This window comes from Galleria mellonella, unplaced genomic scaffold (assembly GCF_026898425.1).
Source record: "Galleria mellonella isolate WM207_F2 unplaced genomic scaffold, CSIRO_AGI_GalMel_v1 utg158, whole genome shotgun sequence".
Classification (NCBI taxonomy): Eukaryota; Metazoa; Arthropoda; class Insecta; order Lepidoptera; family Pyralidae; genus Galleria; species Galleria mellonella.
Window position 1 is genome coordinate 1111471 of NW_026442003.1, and position 21964 is coordinate 1133434.

At 37.0% G+C, this 21964-nt stretch overlaps 1 protein-coding gene across 2 annotated transcripts in view; it reads right to left on the bottom strand.

The window, feature by feature from the left end:
• LOC128200106 (cytotoxic granule associated RNA binding protein TIA1) overlaps positions 1-21964 on the bottom strand; it is a 187182-nt gene that overhangs the window by 88954 nt on the left and 76264 nt on the right. For both annotated transcript variants that reach the window (XM_052892334.1, XM_052892333.1), the window contains exon 2: positions 996-1683. In XM_052892334.1, the coding sequence (XP_052748294.1) occupies positions 996-1200 (205 nt within the window). In that variant the 5' untranslated portion in view covers positions 1201-1683. The remainder of the gene's footprint in view (positions 1-995; positions 1684-21964) is intronic.

Here is a 21964-nt window from a genome sequence, read left to right on the forward strand (position 1 = left end):
TTTGTGGAAAAAATTTTTCAATTATATATTACGTGATTATAATACGTGAAGCAAAAACTTTGTACCTCTTTTTAAGAAAATTGCGCGGACGGAGGAGTATGAAATTTGACACACTTATAGTTTATATAGAGAAGGAGTGCAGAATGATAATGTTTTTTTTTTTTGTTTTTTTAAATTATACATAAAAATACATTAAATCAATAAAAAAAGAATTACATACACTACCATATATTTGACACACACATACGTATAATATACTCTTTTGTTTATTGTATGCATGTTAAAGTCTGTAGTCAAATTGAGAAAAGATTAAATTATTTATCTATAGTCTTGCTGAATGTCAAACACATTCTATATTAGTCTTTGACATAATAGAACTTTGATAATAATCAAAGACGACCCTCCACTAGATGGAGTGACGACCTGAAATGCATTGCAGGGAGTCAGTGGACGCGGGTGGCTCAGGACCGTTCTTTATGGCGGTCTATGGGGGAGGCTTATGTCCAGCAGTGAACGGATAAAGGCTGAAATGATGAATGTTAAAACTTACAATTTAAATTAATTATGGTCGAATTTCGACCACAAGGCGACCACAGTTATTTATTTAATTATATATATAAATTAGCAATGAGGAGGTCCTGCTTAGGGTTAAGGAAAAAAGACAAATTATTAGAACTATTGAGGACAGAAGGGGAAAAATGTTAGGACACTTGATACGATACGACGAACTTATGAACATTATAATAGAGGGTAAGATAGAAGGAAGGAGGGGAAGAGGGAGACCGAGGCATAGTTACATCAGGCAGATCAAGGAAGGAGTTGGTGTCGTGTCGTATCAAGAGGTGAAGGGACTCGCTAAAAATCGTAGTGAGTGGCAAGAGCTCAACCGACAAGAGCGCAGCTCTTAAATGGATAGATAGATAGTTATATTTAAACAGTCTAAAAGTACAGGTAAAACAAAGTTTACCGGTTCGATTAGTAAATTTATAACTTACCGAGTTTGTTGTTGTTGTGTTGATGCTGATGATGATGCTGTTGAGGCTGCGGCTGTTGGGGCAACTGCTGCATCAGGGCCGGATGCGGGAGCTGCAGTAGCTTGGCCGGTTCGAGCTTCGTAGCGGCTGCGACTGGTATGGGACCGGCGTTTGTCATTGTCGTCATGGTAGCGGCGGGCATCATTAGGGTCGACATTGTAAGCATTTTGCAGTATACCCCCCTTTTTATGTAATATATATATATGCCAATATATATATATATATATATATATATATATATATTTATTCTCTAATAATAACACTACACTAAAATCATGTTCTTGTCAAATTAAAACACCAAAAATACAATCAAACGATAATCACAATTTTGGCTTTTTGTTTATTGCGTTTTAAAAATTTCTATGGTCACATTCAATTGTTGTATAATATATTATATATATATGTGTATATATATATATATATATATATATATATATAATTTGTATTTTTGTTTATATATTACACTACAGTTTTATCATTTGGTGTTTTCACATTTCAGAATCACATAATTTTCCGATGTCTCACGGTTACTGGATCCACTGACATTGTTTTATTTTATTTTTTTTTCCTCTAAATACGTAATAATTAATATTTAATAATAATAATAATATTACATTTAATATCAATTTAAACTAATATATAAACGCGTCTGGAAATAAATGTAATTAATTTAGTTTAATAACTTTTAAATTTATTGTACGCAGAATTGTGGCCGTTTTAATTTACACGTCTACTTTTAATATTTTTCATTACAAAACGTGTGTATAATTTTTATAATATTATATTATATATTATGATTTAATTTGTTTGTTTATTTTTTTTATTTTGAATAAGAATTAGTAATTTTTTTATTTAATTACTTTTTATAACATTTATTTTTATTAATTAATTAAAATAGGAAGGTGGTGTTTTAGCACTCAGTGACGGGCGTTGAGAGAGGCCTATGTCCAGAAGTGGGCTTCAGTAGCTATATTTTTTTATTTGTGTAAAGGTTAAATGTGGGTGAAAAGACTATAAGATGATAAGGAAACATAGTGTCTTTAAGGAGGAACAAAAGAAGGAAGAAACAAAATATGACAATTAATACATTTCCCAAAATAATAAAACTTTATAATATACTTAAAAAAATATATCAAACAAATGCGTCGTATACAGTGATTTATTATTTAAGTTTATATATTAAATTTTATAATAAAAAATGTACATGTTTATTTATTTAATAATTTATTTATTTATTTTTTTTTTACAACACAGGGGGCAAACGAGCATGCGGCTCATGTATGTACCGCCGCCCATGATCACCCACAACACCTACGGCATTATCGGCCTTTTAAAAAGGAATATGCTCTTTTCTTGAAGGTTATGTTGTCGTATCGGTTTTTAGTTGATTAATGGGAGATAGTTGAAAAACGCACGGTGGAGGACCGCCACTCGTCCAGATGGTTGGGATGAAATTTTAGTTTATGGCGGGTTGTACGATGGTGAAAATCTGCAGCAGGTATCAATCCGAACAATTCTTCAGAGCACTCCCCATGATAAATTCGGTAGAAAATGCACAGAGATGCAACATTGTTCATATGTATGTATGTATGTATCATTCATTGTATATTGTTTTAATAATGTTGCTATAGGATTAGTAATAATTATATTTATACTAAACGGTTTAATTAAAATATATTAACTTTAGTTTCTCTTCTCAATTAAGAGTTTCCTCTTGTCGGTACAACTAATTCATGCATTCTCTCCAGCCAGCTCTATCCCAGGCCATATCTTCGACCTCCCTATACGACGTGACACCTAGTGTTTCCATTATCTGTCCCATGTAGTTATTCCTCGGTCTTCCCCTTCCTCTTTCGCCCTCTATTTTTCCTTCTACTATGCTCTTTAAAAAATCGTCATGTCGTACAAGATGGCCCAGCATTTTGCCTCTTCTATTCTCTATTGTTTTTATGAGTGTTCTTTTCTGATTCACCCTTTTTTTTTTTTATACTACTTAGAAATGCAAACAAGCTGGCGGTCCACCTGATGGAAAGTGGTAACCGTCGCCTATAGACATGAGCAGTACTATGAACATAACAGAGTATACTGTTTCGCCCATGATACACCCCATGCGTTGCCATTCCTGAGGACTCAGATGTTATTCCTCTGTACCCAGTAAATTCACGCCATATCCCACCCTTCAAACCGAAACACAGCCATGCAAACACAGCTGCTTTACGGTTGAAACACGAATGGGACAGAGGTACCCAAGCAATCGACTTTTGTACAAAGTCTCCCTCCTTTTCAAGACTTTAATATAAATATAATTTAATCAACTTTAGTATAAATATAACTTTATATTTTTGCGCCAATTACAAGGTCGGCGTCGTATAAAGAGAGACATGTTCTAGTTTTTTTTTTTTTTTAGGCGTCGCATATTATGAAATATCGTAGTCGGCTAATAAATGGGAGTCATTACAACAGTGCTGGTGGCGGGCATAGTGCCGGCTACGACTCGGAAATCCTCTTAGTACCCCCACCAGGGGGCGCTCTATTTATAGTGAAAAAGTGGCGAATGATACGTTTAGTTTTTGGAGTACGTTTAAAGGATAGAAAAAAAAATTTGGTTAGAAATGAACTCAAAGATGGGTTATATCTGAGTTGATTACACGTGTTTATAATACTAGTTATTTTTCGCGTCTTCGTCCGCGTGAATCAGTACATCAAGTATTCTATGTTGTAAATTGGAATATAACCTACTAGTGTACCAAATTTCATTCAAATCCGTTTAGTAGTTTTTAGGTGAAAGGGTAACAGACATGCATCCATCTATCGTTACATATTCCATATTCCCCTCTGCCCCATTCGTGTGACAAAAATATATATATATATATATATATATATATATATAACACGAATGGGGCAGAGGGAGACTTTGTACAAAAGTCTCCCTCTGCCCTTTTGCTTGGCCACCTCTGTACCATTTGTGTTTCAACCGTGAAGCAGTTGTGTCTGCATGGCTATGTTTCGGTTTCTTGAGTCCTCAGGAATGGCAACACATGGGGGGTATCATGAGCGAAACAGTATACCTTGTTATGTCCACGGTACTGCTCATGTCTATAGGCGACGGTTACCACTTTCCATCAGGTGGGCTGTCAGCTTGTTTGCCAAGCCTAACTACAGTTGCCAACCGGTCTGCCAAGCGTGGCAACTATTGACAAAACCTTCGTTATGGGAAAGGTCTATGTTCACCAGTGGACAGATAACAGCTGATATGTCTGTACATTGAACATATATAAGAAAAACTATTATATGTAGAAATTATGAACGCGTTTGGCGTTCCATTGTTTCTGCCTACCCTAATGGGAGACGGGCGTGACAGATATGTATGTATGTATGTATTTATGAACGCAATAGAACCCAAATCATTTATTTTTAGAATTTTGTCTGTTTGTCTCTACGTTTGTGCACGCTAATCTCAGAAACGGCTTAACTGATTTGAATGCGGTTTTCACTATTGCATTGCGGTTTGCTCCACTTAACATTTTGTGTTTGTTTTATTTCAATCGGTTCATAAATAAAAAAGTTATATCAATCTAAAGGATCACATATAAAATGCTATAAAATAACCGATCAGTTGTATTGGCTGAAACTTTATGAAGGTAGGTTATATATTATATTTGAACTCATAGGATATTTTATATATACAGACACGCGCGGGCAACGCCGCGGGAAACAGCTAGTTAATAAAAAAAACTGCTTAGTTTATAATTAGATGGCGCTCCGAAATAAGTCTATGGGTATTTATTAATTTGCGGAAACGAGATTTCAGATTGCAACAAGGGCTATTAGGGAACTGCAATTAAACATAATATGTTTTTACTTTTGGGGGGTAGGCAGAGAGGGATTTAGATGTAAGCTGTAATGTGAGAGAATGTACCCCTTTACATTAAACATGACAACCGGGACTGAGGGTATGGTTTGCAGAAAAGTTCATAATTTTTATAATACAAAAATGAATCGCTAAATCTCAAAAATTTGATAATTCATTTTTTAGAATATTTCTCGAAGTACAAACTGTGTGTTCTACCGCTTGTACAATGGATTGTGCTCAAAGGAATTGTTCAATATGATGCCCACAGCCACTTTCTACCATCGTACGGCTCGCATCGACAGGGAGTTCATCCTCATGTCCTACAGCCTCAATGGTCGCGTACTGCGCGGTTTCAGAGATGTTTCCTCCCACGAACACTCAGGTTGTGGAATGAGCTCCCTGCCGAGGTTTTCCCAACAGACTACAGCATGGGGTTCTTCAAAAGGGCGGTAAAGAGGTTTCTTCAGGGTCGGCAACGCACGCGTAATACCTCTGGTATTGCAGGTGTTCATACGTTACAGTGACCACTTACCATCAGGTGGACCGTATGCTTGTTTGCCACCTTAGTAGTTAAAAAAAAGGACGAGGATGGTTCTTACGGAGGGGAAAACTGTAAGGTATGAGAGTGAACTCCCTGTCGATGGCGAGCCGTACGATGATAGAAAATGGCCGCACTAGATCTGGTTTCGTTTATTTTACTATTTTTACACTTAATAATTATATTATGGATTGTTCTGCTGACGGTACATGAGAACGCTGCACTGTCTCCGCGGAACGCGTTCCGAGTGACGCATTAAAATCGTAACTCCAACTTGGTCCCCAATAATAATTAGAGAACTCGCCCCATTGACTTGAAAATAGAACGGAGAACTCGCCCCAAGTTTTTAAACCTTATTTGCCTACATTTGGGTGGGAAATTCAAATTGATTTTTCATTGAAAGTGATTCCCTTCAATTCTCTAGTTGATTTATATCCGTCCATTTTTTAGACCCTATTATAATAGATAGATAGACACTCTTTATTGTTTCCTCCATAAGATTACAATAGTAAACTTATTATAGATACAAACAATTACAAGAAATGATCACAGTGAGAAAACAATGGGCGGCCTTATCGCTAGGAGCGATCTCTTAATATAATAATAATATTATATTAACCTGCGACTTTGTCCACTTGTCTACGAACCGTCTCGTGTGTCTAAATAAAATATTATGTTTTTTTTTTCTTTTATGATCAGCTTCATCACCCTCATTTCAGCCATTATCCGTCCACTGCTGGACATAAGCCTCCCCCATAGACTGCCATAAACAACGGTCCTGAGCCACCTGCACCCGCTGATTCCCTGCAATACATTTGAGGTCGCCACTCCATCTAGTAGGGGGTCGTCCTACACTGCGCTTGCGTATACGAGGTCGCCACTCAATGACCTTTCTTCATTTCTTTCTATGTTCATGTTTAACAATAATAATAACTATATTAAAAGTTAAAAAAATACATCGAAACGAAAACTAATTGGCTCTATCGGAGCAAAACCGCAGGAAATAGTTTATTGATTGATAGCTTCATATTGCAGCTTCACCCGTATGAAGCAACACAAAGTTGTATGTATATGTATATAGGACTAAATATGATATAATTAGTTATGTATGAACTTAAGTTTGTCTAGTTATTCCTCGGTCTTCCCCATTCCTCTTTTGCCCTCTTACCCTTGCCCTTCTACTATGCTCTTAAAAAAATCGTCATGTCGTATACGACACCTTATAAGGTGGCCCAGCATTTTGCCCCTTCTATTAGACGTAGTACATTGAAATAAATACGCATAATGTTAACAGAGATTTAAAAGAGTAACTGTTGAGTTCCTTGCGGGCTCTTCTCAACAGATAACAACCTTACGAACACTGCAGTGGATTAAAAAAAATATGATTTAAAAGTGCTCGTAAACAATCTGTTTTAGAATTCTGTTTTAATAAAGACGATTTTGAATTTTAAATTTAGAATTTTCGTTCAAATCCGTTAAGTAGTTTTTGCGTGAAATAGTGACAAACATTCATTTATCGTTATAAACTTTCGCATTTACCATATTAAAAGGATTATCTGAATTAACCATAAAATAAAAAAACATAGTTATATTAACACGAGAACCACATAACAATCAGTTGAAAATTATCCATGGTAATCATATGGTTTAATCAGTCAAGTTATGTTTGTACGCAATTAATTAATAATTAATTAATTAATTAATAACAATTCTGGATGTTTCGTATTTTAAATTGTTTAAAACCACTGGTAGATTTTTTTTTTATGCAACTCAGAATGGCGAACAAGCTGACGGCCCATCTGATGAAAAAGTGGTAACCGTCGCCTATAGACATGAGCAGTACCATGGATATAACAGAGTATACTGTTTCGCCCATGATACACCCCATGCGTTGCCATTCCTGAGGACTCGGGTGTTATTCCTCTGTACCCTGTAATTTCACTGTCATATCCCACCCTTCGAACCGAAACACAGCCATGCAAACACAACTGCTATACGGTAGAAACACGAATAGGACAGAGGTACTCAAGCAATCGACTTTTGTACAAAGTCTCCCTCTGGTAAAAGGTCTTTCCTATTGGGGGATTTTCAGGCAGGCGGTTTGGCAATCGCAGCCAGGCCTTAGAAATGTTTTAAGACAGACGCCTCTGCCTATCCCATTAAGTTCCCCTATTCCCCCTTATATAACACTCATGGAAAAGGAAGGGGTAGTCCATTCTACGCCGGGACCACAAGACAAGATTTAATATACAATTTTATAATATTTCAAGCGAACAAAACCGCCGGCCACAATTAGTGCCGAAAAATGGTTTTACATGCGAGTACAGTGAAATCAAAAAAAAAAATAGGCAAATTAAATCCAAACACAGACAGACTATTTGAACAAGAAAAAAAAATTAACGACGTAAAAAATCTACTTGTACAACATTACTCTGTACTGAAATAATTAAAAATAAATATTATACCAAGGTAATGTAAGGACCGTATGAAATCTCTTTTCATATGTTACATTTATGTATGTATGATATGTATGTATGGGTTTAATGCGGTATTTGCGGGGGGGGGGGAAAGGGATTGTTAGTAATGGAGACTGAGAATCCCATTACTAGCAATATACCCAACCAGGACTCCTCGCAGTTCCCCCTGGAAACTATCATAGTTAATTCCTGATGAATTCATCATGATGGGCTAACTGGCCTGTTTTCATTCTCATCTATCACCCTTCACTGGTGCTCCGCCAGCGTATCCCGTTAGCGCAGGCGGGGTTACCATACCATTTTCATCCATAAAAAACAATGGGGTATTTGCTAAGAGTGTAAGGAATCACGTGTTATAATTAGTACAGAGTATTGTGTGATATCAACGTGTGTGCCCCGATATAAAATGGGTCACCCCTTCTTTTCCCGTGGGTGTCGTAAGAGGCGACTAAAAGAGGGCGAGGGATGGACAGCAGCGTCCCTCTTAAAACATAGCTAAAAGCCTAACTGCGGTTGCCAACCCGCCTGCCAAGGGTGGCAACTATTGGCAATTCTGTAATGACCACGTTATATCTTTTCAAATTACTTCCAAAAGAACGAATTTCTCAAGTCGGTTGTATTTTTGTTTTTTTTATGTTTATTGTACCATATCAGTTATTATTGCCCACTGTTGAAGATACACCGCCCCTATTGAGGTCTTGCCAGTAGTTGCCACGCTTGGCAGGCGGATTGGCAACCGCAGCCAAACCCTGGTGATGTCTCAAACGGGAAGTCGCTGTCAATTCTTAGACCATTAATTTTTCTCAATCGCATCTTACAGCACCTTAGAGAAAGGAAGGGGTGGCCCATTCTATGCTGGGACCACACAACGTTTTTAAGTTTGCCACCTTATAACTCCGTCAGCTATAAACCGATATGGAAAATACTTTCTTTTTTTTGAAAGGATATACTTACAGATCGGTCTGCTTGCCAAATGTGGCAATTACTGGCAAAACTCTAATGGGAAAGCCTATGTCCAGCAGTGGGCAATTAACTGCTGGTAGAATAATGCTGATGTTTATCCATTTATAAATATTTACAAACATTTAAAACATTTCAATCAGGAATTTTATTTTTTATTTTACGCCAAATTGCTTTGCAATTTCTTGGCGTAAATGAATACTTTTTTTTTTAATAACGCAATAGCAACTCCGTGGCACCGATTCTGTGATACGAATGAAGTGCTCCCAACGATTACAAAGCCGCTGACCTGGAAACGTGGGGTACGGTATCTAAAGGTGTAATCGAAATTATTTGCTCCCTTCGAAGACAGTGCTCTCCCGGCGAAACTGAACGTGTTCGCTACCTTCCTGGGAGGAAAGGGATTGTTAGCAGTGGAGTTTGACAGCCCTATTGCTTGCAATATGCCCTATTAGATTTACCAACATGGTTCCCCTTGGAAACCATCTTGAACAATTCCTGTTGAATTCGTCACGATGGGCTAACTGACCTGCTTCATTCTCGCCTATCATCCCTCACTGTTGCCCGGCCAGTATATACCGATAGCGCGGGTGGGGTTACCTTTTCATTATCGTCCATTAAAAAAAAAACTACTTGCATGTACTGTGCTTAAAGGAATTATTTAGCATAATACCCAATGCCACTTTCTACCATGATACAGTTCCCCATCGACAGGGAGTTCGCTTCCCATACTTTAGAGACTAGACGGTCACGTACAGCGCGGTTTCAGAGATATCTCCTCACACGAACGCTCTGAGATACTTGTAGAGGTTTTTCCAAGAGACTACAACATGGAGTTCTTCAAAAAAGGTGTAAAAAGGTTTCTTACGCGCGTAAAGCCCTGGTATTGTGATGGGGGGAAAGGGATTGTTAGTAATGGAGACTGAGAATCCTATTGCTAGCAATATACCCAACCAGGTCGACCTCCTCGCGGTTCCCCCTGGAAACTATCATGGTTAATTCCTGTTGAATTCATCATGATGGGCTAACTGGCCTGTTTTCACTCTCATCTATCACTCTTACCATCTTTACCATTTTTACTCAGCAAAAAAAAAAAAAAAGCTCTGGTATTGCTGGCGTTCATAGGTTGACTATCAGGTGGGCTTGTTTGTTACCTCAGTGGTTTAAAAACAATATTATCATACCTACTTGTACAACAATTAGTCCGTTACCCTAAGGTTGTCTTGAAAAGATTGCTCTCAGCAATAAGACCGCCTTACTGTACTTATACAACTGTATCGTTACATTTATTAATTTTCTTGCTTATGCCCTATATTGTATAATGCAAATAAAGTATGCTCATTCATTCATACATTCAAATTTAATTCTATTGGAACAGACTGCACGTTCATTTCAACACTTATAAATTCAATTCTTAATAAAATAGAAAAACGCTTTTTTTAAAATCGTTTCAAAACATCCGTCAAGTAAAGAGATAGATGTAGTAAAAGTATCAATTTCCCCACACTGGAAACGCATACAACTGATATTCTACCTTATTACTAATGCAAAAGGCATATACTCGCTCGCTTCCCGCCGACACAGTATAAATTCCGCCATTTTTTATTCATATTAGTTTTCATAAAGATAGAAAAGATAAATGGCGCCCGATAACTTTAGGTTCTCGCGTCTATCTGCTCAATAATTTAATAAGAGTCTCCTATTTTATAAATGGGAGGAATAAATATCTATTGTATGAATAAAAAAGAAAAAATACCATAGAGAATAGGGCACAGCGCCACCTAGGATCGAACTAGGCAAAACTAGTGTCGTGCATGCTAGATGTATGATAATACAGATTAAAAACTGAACCTCTGCAAGCTTGTCCTCGATAGGGTGCTAGATATTTCAAACTCCTTCTTTTTGAAGTCGGTTTTTTTTAATAAATGACGATGGAATGGTAACTCTGCCTGTGCTAACGGTATACACTGGCGCGGGTTTGGGGGAAAGGGATTGTTAACAATGGAGTTTGACAGCCCCATTGTTAGCAATTTGCCCTATTAGGTCGACCTCCACGTGGTTCCCCCTGGAAACCATCGTGAACGATTCTTATAGAATTCGTCACGATGGGCTAACTGACCTGCTTCATCCTCACCTATCATCCTTCACTGGTGCTCCGCCGGTGTATACCGTTAGCGCAGGTGGGGTTACCATTCCATTATCACCCATTAAAAGAAACAATGGCGCGGCACCAGTGAGGGATGATAGGTGGGAATGAAAAGGCAGATCAGTTGGCCCATCGTGATGAATACACCTGGTTTCAGCACGATGCTTTCCAGGGGGGACCACCTGACCAGGGTAAATTGCTAACAATGGTATTGGTAGTCCATATTACTAACAATCCCTTCCCCCCCTTTTGAAGTCGGTTGAAAACGTAACATCGAATGTAACTCTCAAATAGTAGAGAAGTGTGAAAATTGAACGTGCAACGTTTTTGCTTAGTAACCAAGTTAACCTCATCAATTATTCAGTTTCCACACAACAAATAATTCATTAGGAAATTTGCCGACGACAGACCACTAGCACTAGTGATGTCAGTTAGTGAGTATCGACATCGATGGTATGAAAATTTAATAGTCGATGTTTTTTTATTTTTTTTTTATACAACTTAGAACGGCAAACAAGCAGCCGGCCTACCTGATGGAAAGTGGTAACCGTCACCTATAGACATGAGCAGTACCATGGACATAACAGAGTATACTGTTTCGCCCATGATACCCCGCATGCGTTGCCATTCCTAAAGACTCAGGTATTATTCCTCCGTACTATGTAAATTCACTGCCATATCCCACACTTAAAACCAAAATTCAGCCATGCAAACACAACTGCTTCACGGTAGAATGGGACAGAGGACAGAGTATCGAAAAATACTAAAATTGATTTAGAATTGAAGACATAATCGCGTTATGCATTCGAAAAACAAAACGTACAAATTGTCAACATTCTACTTTCAAATAGCCGTTTATATAATGAAGAAAGAAAATATTTGCATACTATATTTATATATTTATTTATTTATATTTTATTGTACACGCTGATAATACACAAAAATATGACAGAAGTTTTTAAATGTACAAAGGTGAGTTTAACTCTAATAGAGTTCTCATTTAGCGACACCCAAAATGGAAAGGAGCATCAATGTCAGCGGGTAGAGCGGTGTACAATATTGGGACAATTTACAAACAAAAAGAACTAGACAAACTTAAGTTTATAGGGGGGAAAGGGATTGTTAGTAATGGAGACTGAGAATCCCATTGCTAGCAATATACCCAACCAGGTCGACCTCATCGCGGTTCTCCCTGGAAACTATCATGGTTGATTCCTGTTGAATTTATCATGATGGGCTAACTGGCCTGTTTTCATTCTCATCTATCACCCTTCACTGGTGCTCCGCCAGTGTATCCCGTAAGCGCGGGCGGAGATACCATACCATTTTCACCTATCAACTAAAAAAACTTAAGTTTATACATAACTAATTATATCATATTTAATCGTTATAATTTATTTAACTCTTTATTGCACCAGACACAAAAATATGCAATGATAATTAAACAGTTCAAGTGAAATACAGTAGCATGAAGTATAGATTAAAATATATACACAAAAATACCTCAAATTGTATAGATAGAGCATCGAGTCTCAAAAACGGGTCAAATTTTTGTCAGCTAATTGTCAAACTGGGTGACTCGTTTATTTTATCAGTTTTCTACATATTTACGCATGAAATGTATCTTGACGTAATATTTAATAAGTAAAATGAGTGTAGGGGCCGCCCTAGACGGACGTATGTCGTCCAAATAGGCGACGTGCTGAAGAAGGGCCAAATTAAAAGTACCCGTAACCGGCGAGCGTGTATGAAAAGATTGATGAATGTGGAAGAAGCGAAAGAAGGTTTGTTTGAATCGAAGCATTTGGCGTTCCATTGTTTCTGCCTACCCTAATGGGAGACAGGCGTGACTGATATATATATATATATATATATATATATATGTATGTATAAAATGAGTGTTTACGCATTAAAAAGATGCAGAAATTATAAAACAAAATAAATATAGAAGTTATAAAGGAATCATTCATGAATATTTATTATAAAAAATATTATGAAAAAGTTGACCCGTTTTTCTCGAAGCATTTGTATGGAGACACACTATCTATATAATCTAAGAAAAGTACAAATGTGCCAAACTTGTAGTCGATAAAATACGTTTTATCGACAACTGGACAGGTCGGGACTGGTGCGCGCATCACTAGATGGATTCTAATTAGCCAGTCGACTGTCTATGTAATGAAATTTTCAAATAAACACCGTCCCTAAGGACAGAAGGACAGACAGACGGAATATTGTGTAATTGTAGTTTGTTAAACCCGTGAAATATTCTACTAACAAGCATTTCGAAATTGCCATCTGTTCTAGTCTAAGTTTATTTATATTATTTCTTTTTTATGCAACTTATAATGTGGCAAACAAGCTGACGGCCCGCCTGATGGTAAGTGATAACCGTCGCCTATAGGGGGGAAAGGGATTGTTAGTAATGGAGACTGAGAATCCTATTGCTAGCAATATACCCAACCAGGTCGACCTCCTCGCGGTTCCCGCTGAAAACTATCATGGTTAATTCCTGATGAATTCATCATGATGGGCTAACTGGTCTGTTTTCATTCTCATCTATCACCCTTCACTGGTGCTCCGCCAGCGGATCCCGTTAGCGCAGGCGGGGTTACCATACCATTTTCACCCATCAAAAATAAAAACACGGCAGTACGGCGGACACAACAGAGTATACTGTGTCACCCATGATAACTCTTACACGTTAGCGTTCCTGAGGACTAAGGTGTTATGCTTTAAGGGATGGGCAGCAATGTCCTTCTTAAAACATCACTAAAGCCTAAATGCGGTTGTCAATCTGTCTGCCAAGCGTGGCAACTACTGGCAAAACCCTCCATAAAGGGGAAGCCTATATTCAACAGTGGACAGTTAACGGCTTAAATGATGAAAAAGGATGAATAAAATAAAAGTGAGTTTGTTTGTTACATTATAACTCTATAACGGTTTAATTAGTTAAGTAGTAAAATTTTGTACACAAGTATTATATGTACATACATATATTGTATACATAATCTCCTTCTTTTCAAAGTCGATTTAAAATAGTATTCCTTGAAATGATGTAAACATTTTAACAATATCCCATACATACAAATTTGTTTAAGCGTTTAGAAGTTATGTTGGAATAGAGAAACTTACACGAACCCTGAATACATTACACTTCTTTTTTGGGCAGTCGCGTAATTTTTTTTTATACAACTTAGAATGGCAAACAAGCTGACGGTCCACCTGATGGAAAGTGGTAACCGTCGCCTATAGACATGAGCAGTACCGTGGACATAACAGAGTGTACTGTTTCGCCCATGATACCCCCCATGCGTTGCCATTCCTGAAGACTCAGATATTATTCCTTGTACCCAGTACATTCACGTCATATCCCACCCTTCAAACCGAAACACAGCCATGCAAACACAACTGCTTCACGGTTGAAACACGAATGGGACAGAGGTACCCAAGCAATCGACTTTTGTACAAAGTCTCCCTCTGGAAAAATATAGTGAGAAATATGTCATTAGTAAAGTACCCGCGTAGAAGACTTCGCATTTTGTCTCTGGTAATTACGTCATTCATTTTGTTTGCAGTATTCATTCTTTTCTCTATGCCAATTGTACAATTGGCTATTTGTTTAGAATTATTTTGTTTAATTCCGCTACCGTTAGTATGTGTGCGACTGCCAACACTCGAAGATCGACCGCCACTATTACTAGCAGAAGTTCCAAAACATTTCATATTAGTTATTAATATCCGACTGTTATTTTGCTCACGCACGTTTTACGACACGTGTTTTATCTCTAAACGGGGCATCTTCATGCAAATTACAGATCGAGCTTAATGTTAACCGTTCGGAGCCCAAACTGCTAAACTAATTTCTAAACCGTCAAAATACCATACAAACTTTCAACTATCGTTTTTGAATTTTCAAAAATTCTTTCTTTTTGTTCAACTACGCTATTTCAGGGTGTAAGGGACAGGTTAGTAAAAACTGAAACAGTGAATTCAGGGGAAATCCTACTGCAACACGTGAAAACAGGGGACCTACCATAAGATGAAATTCCGAGATTTCGGACACAATTTCGTGTTTGTGTTCACACCTAAATCGGGCCAGTAAATGGAGCTTAACATTTAATTCTTCATAAATCCTACCATAAAAGTTCCAAGGAATAATATTTTCATATTTTTAAACTGATAAATTATGTAATTTTAACATTAAATTTGTATTTCGTTCGACTCTGAAATTTCGGAAAACATTTCATAGTAGGCTCTCTGACGTGTAAAGTCAACGCCATAAGCGTACGAAAACTACCTACGAAGAAGCGCCGTTGACCGCGCGTTGTAGATGTCCCGCGTCGCGTGGAGCGCAGTACGTCGTAAAATTTCATATACATTGCGCGGCGTCAAAACTAAGAATCGTTAATTATATAGCTGCGGTGCATTTTCGGCGGGAAAATAATCTGCCATTTGATTCGGACCATTCATCTGAATCAGCTGTTTTCGTTTTGCCCAACCTGTCCCTTACACCCTGTATAAAGATCCTATTTGCATAATTTCAAGATTCCAGATTCAGCGGTTTCTTTTATGTATTGATAAATGAGTCAGGAAGTCAATTAGCATCTTTTTTTATATAAATATCGAAGAAGTTTGGTACTAATGTTACCTATGCCTAGCTTTAATGAATAATAAAAAAAAAAACACCTGAATCCTTGTTCCCTTTTGCAATGGCGGAGCAGCAATCTGAAACAAGAAGAAGAAATTTAAATATATTGATTTAATGGACATTTTTTACAAGATTTTATTTAATTTACAACATAGGGGAAAAAAGTTCTTGAGTGGCGGAAGCTGTACGGGCAAACGTAGTATAGAACGACCCTCTAGATGGAGTCACCTAAGACAATAACGGGCCATTGTCCATTAAACAAACATTTATACACAATAGGAGCCACAGACAGCCCTCTATGTCGAGGCTGTTTCGACGCCGAAGAAACGTCTGCTCACGTAATCTTGGAATGTGAGGCTGTGGCCCGTCAACGTTTAGAAATCCTCGGAACGGTGAGGTCGCTCCGTGAGGCTTGTGAAGAACCCAGGAAGCTTCTGCGCTTCTGGGCGGAGCTAGGTTGGCTGCACTAGCCACGACTCATACGCACAACGGCCCAAATGAGGGGCTAAGCGCGGAAAACAGTCTTTCTCACATGGAGTCACCTAAAATGCATTGCAGGAAGTGGATGCGAGTGGCTCAGGACTTTACCATGTGATGGACTATGGTGAAGCCTTATGTTTAGCAGTGGACAGATAACAGCTAATATGATAATGGGGGGGGGGGGGGAAGGATTGTTAGTAATGCGAACTATCAGTCCCATTGCTAGCAATATACCCAATCAGGTCGACCTCCACGTGGTCCCCTCCGGAAACTACCATGCTGAATTCCAGGTGTATTCATCACGATAGGCTAACTGACGTGCCCTTTCATCCACACTTGTCATCACTCACTGGTGCCCCGCCAGCGTATATCGTTAGCGCAGGCGGGGTTACCATTTCATTATTCATCATTATATGCTTAAATAACGAAATATATTTAATGTAATGTACAATGATACTCAAACTGCAATATTTTATATAATTAATTGAGCAAGTTGTCACCTTCTTAATATGTATATATGTCTGGTTAGCATATACTTATTTCTTGCATACTTTTCGTGAACAGTATTTATATATTTTTATGTATTTGTGTAGGCGTTTTTATCCATGTATGTATATGTGTATATGTATGTATGCATTAAAAAAAATATATGATAATGATGTTAAGTCAAATTTTGAAAATTGAATTTAGTAATTACTAACAGATTTTGCTGAAATTTTACATTTTTTTTTTATACAACTTAGAATGGCAAACAAGCTGACAAGCTCTATGAGACTAATCCGTAAGTATACGCTTTCAAATAAAAAGAGAATTTTCCAAAATCGGTTTACAATTGACGGAGTTATGAGGTGACAAACATAAAGAAACCCCAAATTTATTTATTTATTTATTCATAGGAAAAACCAGGGCAACACTACAGCAAATAGATACAGTTTTAGGATTACAAAATAAGCCACTAATAGGTTTTCACAAGTAGCAACAATATAGATACAAGGCGCTGTACACAAAGCAACGAAAATAGGAGTTAACAAAAAAAAATACGAACAAACAAGAGGAATGAAAACATAAATGATAAATAAAATACAAAGTAAAAATTAAATATAAATTTGACTAAAAATATGGCCTTCTCATCCATACAAGAGTAATTCAAACCGACTATGAATAAAAAAATTTCTTACTCAGTTTTTTTTTATTGGATGAAAATGGTATGGTAACCCCGCCTGCGCTACCGGGATACGCTGGCGGAGCACCAGTGAAGGGTGATAGATGAGAATGAAAACAGGCCAGTTAGTCTATCATGATGAATTCATCGGGAATTAATCATGATAGTTTCCAGGGGGAACCGCGAGGAGGTCAACCTGGCTATATTGCTAGCAATGGGATTCTCAGTCTCCATTACTAACAATCCCTTTCCCCCCTCTTACTCAGTTGGTCTCTCACTGATATTATATTTTCCGATAATAGATCGATATTAAGTGTTCTAGAAAGAGTATTAAAGTTGTCGCTAGCTCGCCAAAGGGACGAATTTAGTTAAAATTGACCTGAATTGTCAATCTTCTTTTTTGAAGTCGCTTGAAAACTTAGTAAAACAATATAGTGAGCTTTTTTTGCTTGTTATAAAAAAAAACACACCTGAAAATGTCTCATTAAATCTGTACTCCATACCGGTACAATCTATTAAAATAGTAGATGCAAATTGTGTAAAGTAAAAACCGGTTTTAAATAACCACAGAACCGGTTCCGTACGGCCGCAACGTCGATATATATTACAAGTATTTATTAGGGAACGCCTTTTTTGGGTAAAATTTCCGTTCCGGGGACAATGTTTTTGTATAATTAAATGAATATTTATGACGTTTTTAATTATCTGTAACAGTGTCTCTGTTGTAATGGCCATTTTGGAGTTTTTTTTTAATGGATGGTTATGGAATTGTAACTCCGCTTGCGCTATTGGTGTACGCTGGTGGGGCACCAGTGAGGAGTGGTAGGTGACAATGAAAAAACAGGTCAGTTAGCTCAACGTGATGAATACACCTGGAATTCAGCAAGATGGTTTCCAGGTGGACAAAGTGGTTTATTTAAGCTTTCCTTATAAAGAGGGTTTTGCAAGTAGTTGCCACGCTTGGCGGACAGATTGGCAACCGCAATCAATAGATAGAATATCCCCATACAATACTTAGCTAAAAACAATCCAAATAAATACAGATGGTCTGATTTAACGACGCACACATACGTAAATATTATGTGTGTGCATTACGATTGGACCACACTTAACCCTTTGCATAATGGTGGAAAATTCCATCATAACATTGAACGCCCAAAAAATTATATAAAAGAACAAGTTCACTTTAAGTTGATCGTGTCTGGATACCTTTTTAATGTCCATTGCTGAAAAAAAAAACATAACTGTCAAATTTATTTCTTTAACCATTTTTCCTTTTATTTTGAACATGAATTATAACACCTTGATTTATTTCACCAATAAAAAAAAAACATGCAAAGAAGGGTTAATTTTGGTACACGGGTAGATTGTTTCCTTACTTAGTTTTATATAGGATACATTATACGAGTATATCTATAGGCGACGACTATCACTTTCCATCAGGTGGGCCGTCAGCTTGTTTGTCATTCTAAGTTGTATAAAAAAAAAGAGTCAGTGGATGAAAAAAAAAAGAAAGACTTCGAATCCACGAAACGGGTTAAGGGGTCTAAGAGACCGAACCCATATTAGACTTTGGAAATATGGGGTGCGGGGTGGCCACACGTGAAAACGTTTGAAGGACAACATGTTAACCCCATTAAGGGCTAGCGTTAAGATATGCTTGAATAAGTTTACTTTTGGACAACATGATTGATTTACCCGACCACGAATGGAGGAGAGTCTTGATTCGACTGTAACATTACTTTGGGATTGATAGATTCAGTTATTTATTTATTTATAATTGTCTATATATATATATATATATATATATATATATATATATATATATATATATATGTATATATATGTGTATATATATATATATATGTATGTATGTATATATATGTGTATATATATATATATATATATATATATATATATATATATATATATATATATATATATATATATATATATATATATATATATATATATATATGTATATATACTATAGAGAAAGAGAGAGAGAGAGAGAAGGATAAGCAAGTTGAAGTGGCAATAAGCTGGTCACATAGCTCGAAGAACCGATAACCGACGTGGAAGAAAGGTTCTTGAGTGGCGACCCCGTACGGGCAGACGCAGTTACGGACGAGCACCCACTAAAAGTAATGACGACCTGAAATGCATTGCAGGGAGTCAATGGAGGCTCAAGACCGTTCTTTATGGCGGTCTTTGGGGCTTCTTATGTCCAGCAATAGAACAGAATAATGGCTGAAACGAGAATATATATATATATATATATATATATATATATATATATATATATATATATATATATATATATATATATATATATATATATATATATATATATATATATATATATATATAATTGTAGCAAAACCGGTTATTTTTATTATTTATTTATTATTTTTATAGTTATTAGTGAATTAATTTTAATACAATTTCTATGGAACTGTAAAAATATTCCTACAAACCCATTTTAAATCGATTCAGAACTAATGGAGTTATGAGGTAATAAACTTAAAAAAAAAACAACCGAACAACCAAATTGAGAACCTCCTTTTTAAAGTCGGTTAAAATTAAACTACTAAACCGATTTTGATGAAACACCCTCAATTTTCTTCAATCAAACTCTACATGACTGATCTGTAAGTATATCCTTTCAGATGAAAAAAAAAAGAATTTTCGAAATCGATTTACACATGAAGCAGTTATTAGATAACAGCTTTAAAGAAGTCGCTTAAAAAAGTGAACCGAGCGAGTGAGACAGAAGATAGTATCTTCATAAATATTGACAGAATCGTAACCACGTGCTAGGGCGGGGCGGGTGGTTGTTTTACTGAACTAGGTGTTATGGTTGCGGGAATCTACATCACTGGTTATTTGATTATTTTTTTTTATACAACTTAGAATGGCAAACAAGCTGACGGCCCGCCTGATGGAAAGTGATAACCGTCGCCTATAGACATGAGCAGTACCATGGACATAACAGAGTGTACTGTGTCGCCTATGATGCCTCCCATGCGTTGCCATTCCTGAGGACTCGGGTGTTATTCCTCTGTACCCTGTAAATTCACGCCATATCCCACCCTTCAAACCGAAACACAGCCATGCAAACACAACTGCTTCACGGTTGAAAAACGAATGGGACAGAGGTACCCAAGCAATCGACTTTTGTACAAAGTCTCCCTCTGGTGATTAGAATTATTTTGTTTAATTCCGCTACCGTTAGTATGTGTGTGACTGCCAACGTTCGAAGATCGACCGCCACTATTACTAGCAGAAGTACCACGACCTTCCATATTAGCTCTCAATCTTCGACTACCATTTTTTTAGTATAAAAAATAAAAATTTAACCAATATGGCCACGGGATATGCAGAGATTTGTTTAGGTATATATATGTTTATATACATAACAACATATGTTGAACTTATCTCTAAAAGAGAAAAGAAACAACCGTAACCGAGTGGGCAGTAGTAGTGCTAAACAGAAATGAAAATATATATACAGAGGAAGACCTAAAAAGACATGGATGGACTGTGTGAGAGATGATATGGCCAGAATGGGAGTGAAAGCGGAAATGACTGCGAATAAAGGAGAATGGAAGAGAAAAACATGTTACGCCGACCGCAAATAATAATTGGGATAAGGGTAGGAAGATGAGGAATAAAAATGTAACGAAACGATGTCTGTAGCAAAGTTTTTACTGTTATTTAGTCTTATATTTAATATTTTTCATGCAACTCAGAATGGCAAACAAGCGGACCTTATTGGAAAGTGGTGTCGCCTATAGACATGAGCAGTACCGTGGACATAACAGAGTATACTGTTTCGCCCATGATACCTCCCATGCGTTGCCATTGTTGAGGACTCGAGTGCTTTGCCTGTAATTTCACAGTCATATCCCACCCTTCTTTCACCTGTAGAATTGTACTTGTTGTTATATATATGTTTATATACATACATATATATATTGCAAAAGAAACAACCGTAACCGACATAGCCTAAAGGATAAGCAATCTGAAGTGGCAATGGGCTGGTCACAGCTCGAAGACCTGATAACCAAAGGGGTAAAAAGGTTCTTGAGTGGCAAACACTGTACAGGCAGACGCAGTGTAGAACGATATCCCTCACTAGATGGAGTGACGGCCTGAAATGCGGTGCAGGGAGTCATTGGATGCAGGTGGCTCAGGACCGTTCTTGATGGCAGTCTATAGGGGAGGCTTATGTCCAGCAGTGAACGGATAATGGCTGAAATGACTATATATATATATATATATATAATCTGTTATTTATTTTTTATTTTTATTTCGTTATGATTTAGCATTGAAATATAAATACAAATTCAAATTTTCACGCTTTTACGATCGACTCCTGTTTTTTAATCGCGATTTTTATATTCCGCAATAGGCAAGCGAATATAGTGAGCTAGTATATATATATATATATATATATATATATATATATATATATAACTGCTTAACAAGTGTACAACATAAATAAACATATTTAAGTTAAAGTCAAACATAAAGCTTTGTTCCAGAGCAATGTATTGTGACATGTGGAACAAATACAGAAATTTGTGTTAGACTTTCTAACTCCTGGAGGCGGTTCCGAGCTGTTTACTTGTAATATAGTTAATCTATATTTAACCGACTT